The sequence below is a fragment of the Phocoena phocoena genome, chromosome 1 (genome assembly GCF_963924675.1).
Source record: "Phocoena phocoena chromosome 1, mPhoPho1.1, whole genome shotgun sequence".
Lineage (NCBI taxonomy): Eukaryota > Metazoa > Chordata > Mammalia > Artiodactyla > Phocoenidae > Phocoena > Phocoena phocoena.
Window position 1 is genome coordinate 57,704,132 of NC_089219.1, and position 8,385 is coordinate 57,712,516.

General features: G+C 38.6%; 1 protein-coding gene across 1 annotated transcript; it reads right to left on the bottom strand.

Moving 5' to 3' along the window:
- Positions 1-1,886: 1,886 nt before the first annotated feature.
- On the bottom strand, positions 1,887-4,267 carry INSL5 (insulin like 5). The gene is given in 2 exon segments (XM_065896179.1): positions 1,887-2,113; positions 4,093-4,267. Coding segments are annotated over 2 exon segments (402 nt in total).
- Between the last annotated feature and the right edge of the window lie 4,118 nt (positions 4,268-8,385).

Sequence of the window (8,385 nt, forward strand, 5' to 3'; positions counted from 1 at the left end):
AGATTAAAATCTTTATTTTGCACTTTGAGCAGATTTCTTAACCATTCATGATTTTGTAGTATCATGCATTGATCATTTGGAAAATATTGGTTCATTGAGTTATAGCAGATCTCCCAAATGTTGACACATGTCATATAATATCAAAAAATCAAATATCACCACTGATGCTCAAGGTGGTAGGTAAAAGTTTTCCAAAATTGCTTGTAAGCTTGAACTTTATCATCAGCAACCAATACTGTCAGTCGTTTTCCTTGAAGCCTACTTTGTTCATTTTCAAATCTTATTTCATTTCATTGCTAATACCCAAATCTGAATAAACACAGTTTTTCAGTCTTTATTTTTTCTTAAAAAATGGTGCTTCTTGGAAAAAGCAGCTACTTTTAAGTTCAAACTCAATCACAGAAGTGCTTTTCCTTGAGGAAACCATCATACTTCAGTCTGCAGCAAACATGCTTCATGCAGTCTTCCCATTTCACCCCTCAGAATATTGAAAGGGCATGTACTCAAGGGTTGAGATTTAATATCATTAATTTCTACTGCTTCTTCAAAAGACATTCTTCAGGGCTTCCCTGGTGGCGCAGTGGTTGAGAGTCCGCCTGCCAATGCAGGGGACACAGGTTCGTGCCCCGGTCCGGGAAGATCCCACATGCCGCAGAGCGGCTGGGCCCGTGAGCCATGGCCGCTGAGCCTGCGTGTTCTGAAAAATTAAAAAAAAAAAAAAAAAAAAAAAAAAAGACATTCTTCAGTGAAACTGATTTAAACAAACAGGGAGTGTCTCGTGGTAAAGAGTAATTGACAACCGGTGCAGTTTGATGTGACTGCCTTGATTCATGCTAAGTAGCCTAAGTTTGGATCAGTGATACCGCCTCCTCAGCTGTGTGACTTAGTAAACGTTTACTTAATTCTAGGGAGACTCAGTTTTTTATCTGCAAAGAACAATGCTTTGGCACAATTTACGTGCACAATGTGTAGACGATGAATTTCAAATACAGGCTGGAGTATTAATAGGCAGCACCTCAGATGAACAGAGTCTAACTATGTTAAAACCTACTGGGGAGTTGGCTGACAGAGTTAGAAATAAGAGCATAGTTTTGTGATATCTTACTTTATCTTTTCATCTGTGAAGACATCCAATTGTGGCACAATGACTTGGCTATCTGCATTTTAGTTTCTCAACATCCAGGATGAGAATAGAATGTCCTTTTATCTCAGCAGTAGGAAGGCAAAACCAAGGCAGCCCAGACTATGAAAGGAGCTAAGATACCCAAACGTTTTCTGGATTCGGGCTGTTTATGGGCCCTCTTTGATACATATATGCACCCAACTATTCTCAAGTATAATGTTGAAGAGATGCATATTAGGAAACATTAATTGAGCACTCTAAGAACTCTTGAGAAAAGCACTTTGTTTAGATTCTTACACTTGACTGTGAATCGATGTTTAAATTTTCAGTAATAATATACAGCAACACAAAACTTAAGAATGGATTATTTCTAGATGATGAGGTAATAGTAGTTTTTTATTTTTTAAGGTTTTTTTTTTACCATCAACATTTTTGGTTTACTGTTTTAAAGTTCTTTAAAATTGTTTTAAAAACAGAAAAATCACAGTAAGCTTGCTTTATGGAATTTTTATCGTAATTTTGCACAGCATTTAAAATTTCAAAGGATTAGTTAAAATTTGGAAAGAACAGTGCATTTACCTTGGCAATGGGAGAAACTAGACCTCGTTGTGGTTTTAGCCAACCATCTACAACATTTAGGAAAGAAGGATTGCCTACCCAAAAGACATTAGTTTAATGACACAATGTGAGTATTGTTCTGGGAAGTAAAACACTGTGATTAAACGTGTGCTAAAACTCTGCCACCCTTGGGGATTTGTTTGTCCTAACAAAGAGCGCTCAAGTCAGACATGGAACAGACTTCGGTGCAGCACTTTTGCAAGTCTTGTCTTGACATCACCGAATACTTCTTTGACCTCCGAAGCCCTTCCGTGGGCAGCTGTTCTCCCTGAAGACTTTCCTCCTCCGAGGAATCCGTCTTTGGAAGGTTTTGCACTGGGCTTTCCTCGGAAATCTGTTCATTAGGCAGCTGGAAGCGGTTTCCTCTCTCAGCTATATGGAAGGGAAAAAACAATACTTCCTTAGAGAGCTCTGACAAAGGCAGCAACCAAGTTCTACTCTGGGAGAAATGCATTGGATTTCTGGAAGGAAATTGAATCTTGCAGTTGATTTTTTTTTTTAACTTTGATCTGGGGTTTCAGAGAGATTAGATATTTTAGGGAGAACTCAGTCATATCCACCCTCCTCATTTACAGAAGAGGAAACGTGGGTGCAGAGAGGAGTGACAGAACCAGTGTCACTTGGCCAGTTAGCAGCCAAGTCAGGGCTTGACTTCTGTTGCCGTGGCTACCTCTGCACAGTGACCAGCGGCTTCCAAAAGTATTAGTTACATGCTATCAACGAAAACAATCAAACAAAAAATAATCCTGTGTATGCCCTGCAAAGCTGATCAGTAAGGAAGGAAGTGGAGATTTAAACCTCTATGTCTGAAAATTAAAAGTGGGCCCAACTGTTTTTGTCAGTGTTGTTCCCGAAGTCCATGTATAAGCCTGTCTCACTTTAACTTCGTTCAAACTTACTCATCAGCACCTTAGCACACTGGCAACCACCAGAAAAAATGTAGATGAATGAATGCTGATTGGTAAACCAGTAATGCATCAAATAAATAATGTATGGGAAAATATTTGACTAGTGGTGTCGGAAGAGATAGCCTTATACAGACATATACTCCATTGCCCCACATATTTTAAAGATATTCAAAATGTATTTTTTTCTATTGCATTCTGATTTGCCGGAGATTGATAAAATATGGTCAACCTGGTAAATTATGTTTACTCCCTTGAGATTAAAAATGCTTATTGTTTATTAACATCTAGTAACTATGAACCTCTCATTATTAAAGTAAGAGTGGTAAGTTCATAATTTTTCAAGACATTAGTCCACCAAAATACAAAAACTCTGGGTCATTTTCCAAAATCTTTTTGTTTACCAGTCATTTTAAACCAAATTGAAACCTGTAAAGTTTTCATATCATATGTGTGGTTGCAACATCTATTCTGTAAACATGTTTTTCTTTTTTACTTTTATTATAAAACATAACAAACACAATTATTAAAATAGAATCTTAAATAAATTATACGTCACACTTTAATATAGGATTAGCAGGAGAAAAATGCCAACTTCTAAGTTACTTGAATTGGAAAATGAAGAAATGTAGTGAAGTCACCCCCCTCTCCGTTTCTGAAACACATTAGGTTCACTCCCACCCTTAAAATTCTAAAATTCTGACAATTCCTACTGCTAGAATTCCCATCCCACTCCCCATAACTCCCAAACCCTACACACCCTTAGGGCCTCTGTCAAATACCACCACCTCCACGGTAGTGTCATTTATTACAACACACTACCACCATCTTTTCCCCACCTGAGACGCAGTATAGAATAAGCAGGAGACCTCAGCTCTGAAGCCAGAAAGAGCTGGTTTGCTTCCCAACCGCCCTGCTTACTAGCTGGGTGAACATATTTGTCCTCAGTAAAATGGTAAATGGTGGTAATATTACTTACTTCAAAGGATCCTTATCGGAAGACTGAATGAAATGTTGCCCATGAAACTGCCTGGCATGTAATAAGTGCTCAGTAAAAGTTAGATTCCTTCCTTCCATTCTTATTTAGCACCTGCCTGAATGCCAACTTATTATATTCTATAATTATCTGCATGTGAAAATCTTGCTGCTCCAGCATGACCCTTGAAATCACATGCTTCTCTCTACCCACCCTCCCAGCACCTGCCATAGATGCTAAGCTCATCGAAGTAGTTGTGCAATCAAATCATTTCAAGCTGGGGACTAAAGAAAACGAGGTCCTTATTTTTTGAAAGGAAGCTCACCTCCTTCCCAAGCCAAAATGTTTATTTTGATAATTAATCCCCCAGATTGATATAGAAGTGGCTTAGCAGTAACTAGAGAAACAGTTATTAAAACAAGTCTTAAAAAAATAATAATAAATGAGGGAGTCATATGCATTCATGTTACCTTGCTGACCTTGTGGGATCGACTCCAGGTGCTTTCTCCACCGGGAGCTGGCACAGGTGTAAATGACAGTTCATATGTACTCGAGCCCGCAGAGCTTCCTGGATTCTTCACTCTTCACTTCTGAGATGGCAAGCAGGAGAGAGAAGAGAAACAAAGTAAAAATGAAACCCCTCATTTCGCTGGGAATTTAATGAGAGTCTGATATAGTGAATATTGTCAAATCAAGTTTTGACGTTGCCCTCACACTCTTGGCCAATTTATACGAAATTTCCTGACATTTTATTGGTCAATACGTCATTTTAACAACATTTGCTAAGCACATAGGCGACACCATGACGTTTTAAAAATGAGCTTTTACGATTATTGCTAGTTATTCAGTCCCTTCTGAACATCATCACTTACTATTAGCCGCATACGTGAGACAATTAACAGGATGCTGTCTTGGAAGACATTGTGGAAAACACATGGACTTTGAAACTGGACAAGTATGAGATTCAGTGTCAGCCCTACCCCTTACTGAGTGACACAGGACAAGTTTTAAACATTTTAAGCTTCGATAATCATATCTATAGAATGGGAAAACCTATCTCATAAGGGATTTGTAAGTATTGAAAGCACCATCTATTTCAAAGCATTGAGAATGCACACTTAAGAATGCAGGTTCTCTTTGGGAGATTGGGATTGACATATATACACCTATATGCATAAAATAGATAAGTTATAAGAACATGCTGTATAAAAAATAAATTAATTAAATTAAATTTTTTAGAAAAAGAATGCAGGTTCTCATGTTTTAGGCTTGAATCCTGGTTTCCCACTTATCAGCTCTAGAATCTTTATCAAGATATTTAACATTCCCAAGCATCCTTCACTGTAAAATTGTGCTGATAGTAACTACTTCCTAGAGCTAATGAGATAATGTGCATCTTGCTTGGCAAAATAAACAGTCAATAATTATTGATTGCCTTCTTCCCTTACCATCCGGACAAAGTAGAAAGATAACTTTCCTTTAGAATTCAGGAGAAGTTCTCTGACTAGAATCTTCCTTGTTATCCTTCACACTATGACTTAGGTATGCCTTTATCAACACACATTTTTATAATAGAAAACTGAATTCATAATCTCAAATAGCTAAATAATGAAATTTCTCTTGCAGTAAACCTTCTGAAAGCACTAGCTCTTGCAAAGCTTTTACCTAAACTGAAAATTCTAGAGTTTGAGATCTTAAAGACTTATTGTGTCGCTTTTTAGCAAATTGGACAAATAATTTTTTAGTTGATTTTGTTGAATCTTTGTGATATCTGGTTGAAAAAGATCACTTGAGCCTGTGGATCAATGTCATTTCACCCCTAATATTTGTGACATCACTGTTCTTCTGTAGGGAAGCTAGAAAACAGAACAAAATAATCGATGCTGTCATTGGACACATCTCTGACTCTGAAAAACAGACATATTATTTCAAAGAATTGATGCTTTCTTTATCTCTCTGGCTGCAGATAATGGATTAAGGGGTACAAGGTTTGAGGCAGGGAAAACGGAGAAAGGCTTTTGCAATAATTTAGATGAGATATGGTGGTGGCCTAAACTAAGGTCATGGTAGACAGGATGGGACAAATGGGTATTCAAACAATAGAAGGGCTTGGTACCGATTGGGCATCAGGGGCAATGGAGAGAGCAGCCAAAAGTGGTATTTAGGTTTCTGCCTTACACAGCTGGGAGGTAGGGCGCCCATTTGCTAAGAAAGACACCAAAGGCGCAGGAATGGTTTTTGACATCAGACAGAGCTACCTTATCTTTTGATGGGTCAAAACTGCAGGTGAACCTGTGTCATTTATCAACTCCAGAGGGACATCTGCATGACCAAGTCTAACACACTCACAACATCAGCAATTATTCAGCCATTTATTCCCAACTTCTTCCCTTCTTTGGAGACTTATATTGCCCACCTTGATAATGCCAGCTTTAACATAGCACTGCAGTAAAGCTGTCATCAGTGACTATGGGCTAGGTTAGGCTTCTGCAAAACCCAAGAGAGAAGCATTCAGCCAAGGAATGACCCTACCCTAGATGTTAGATACACTCCGTTATCTCTGAACTCTGCCATCACCCTTACTTGATCTCCCAAGGCTCAAAATAGTCCCTTCTTCAGCCAGCTCTTAGGCCTCATCAGGACTCTTGTTAATTTGGGACGCAGGCGAGAGACCTGCGCAAGATCTGAGCTCACGCCGTGACCAAATGGAGGCAAGCTAATCACCCGTGTCAGTTATCCACATGAAAAACCTATTGCCAATAATGAAAGCCCCAGCTGCAGAGCTTCAAATTTAGGGGCTTTGTTTTCCCCATTTGTGAATTGAGAGAGTTGGATTGAATTACTTGATAACTCTTTAAAAAAAAAAGAAAGAAAAAAACTCTTTTGAACTTGAAATTCTAAGTCTTGCTATAATTGGCTAATTCTGTTACTCCCCCCTCAAAAACTTTCAGTGGCTCGGCATTACCTGGAGAATAAAATCCAAACAGCCTGGAATTTAAGGCTCTCCACTCAGGCTCCGGACATGCAGGCTCAGCGGCCATGGCTCACGGGGCCCAGCCGCTCTGCGGCATGTGGGATCTTTCCGGATCGGGGCACGAACCCGTGTCCCCTGCATCGGCAGGCGGACTCTCAACCACTGCGCCACCAGGGAAGCCCTATTTTTATTATTTTTTTAACACAGAGTTAGTACTGCTCATCCTTGGCTAATACTCATACTAACTGCTTCTGGAGGGTGTTTTCATCAATGGCACACCATTCATTCAGCTATTCTTGTGGATCATTCACAGCTCCTCATGCTCCCTCACTCTTCACTGACTGAATCCTCCTGTACACACACATCCATTAAATCACCAAGTCTCATCAGTTCTACTTTCTATTGATAAATTTCCCTGTATTCTACTCACTGCTCTCTATCACCTCTGCCATGATCACAACTTTCATTTAGATTACTGCAATGGCCTCTCACTTGGCCCTATATCTTTCATCAATCCATTCTCCACACTGCTGCCAGAATGATCTTTCTAAAACATGTGATTATTACCCACTTTGAAGACTCTTCAATTGTTTCCTATTTTCCTCAAGAAAAAGCAAAATTCCCTTAACATGGCCTGTAAGACCTTTCGTGAGCTGGCCTCTATTTGCAAAGGTCTTAGATACCCTCAAACTTTAAATGGTCCACCTATACCAAACACCTCAGAGTTTTTTGAAAGGTTCATGTTCTTTCTCTCTCTTTCTCTCTCTCTCTCTCTAGGCCTTTACACATACTGTTTTCTTCACCTAAAGCTCCTTTTCCTTCCCTCTTTAAAACCAGTTAATTTCTATTCTACAATTATCTGTAGAACCAATATTGAAATACCATTTATCTAGATAATTTTGCATAATTTTATGGATAAAATTTTCTTACCATTCATTTTAGTGATTTTTAAAATGCCCTATCATTAAGAATTAAATGAGCAGCTGAAAATGTTTTTATTAACAATCTCATAAACAGTAATATTTAAAGTTTCATTTTGTATGGACAGAGAAGCTATTTTCTTTTTATGAGTTTGTTGTTATTTGGGGCTTTTAGAAATTAAAACAATAAATAATCAAACTATGTGTAATTTAGAAAATTCACTAAAACTATTATCAGTAAGTTGTGGTTTAAGATCCCTAAAGTGTCCTGGGATCCTTTGTTCTTCCTGGTATAATGGCATCATATCTTTTAAAAGCTGGCTTATCCAAAGAAATCACAGACACGGTGAGAGTACATTTTTTATGAGTAGTTCTGGATGCTACATAAATGTTTCATCAGTTTTAAAAAAAGCAGTGCTCATTTTATAAGATTCATAACCATGTTTTTAGGTGTTCCAGCTTAATGGGCATGTTCTGCTTTCTATTTAACCCAGGAATTAGTTTCATGTAAACTGTTAGCCTTTTAGTTTTATCACCAACTAGGTATGCCAACCTAAGCAAATGAAGGCTAATAGCCTAGTAAGTGTTCTATGGTTCTGAAGGCCTGAACAAACAAGACACGAAGCCCAGATGTTGTATAAAGGAACAAATGAGGTCATAAGCACAGTCTATATCTCCTGAAGGAGGAGTAGGGCCTTGGCAAGGACACAGCCAGCTGCTAAGGGCAAAGAGGTTCTCAGATCAAGAAGTGGGGATGTGGTCTGGGATAATCAAAATGAGAACTGCTATTTTTGAGCAACTACTTCATACCAGGCATCTTGCTAAGTGCTTTCCGCTGGAGGAAAATTGTGCCCCAAATTGTCAGTGAG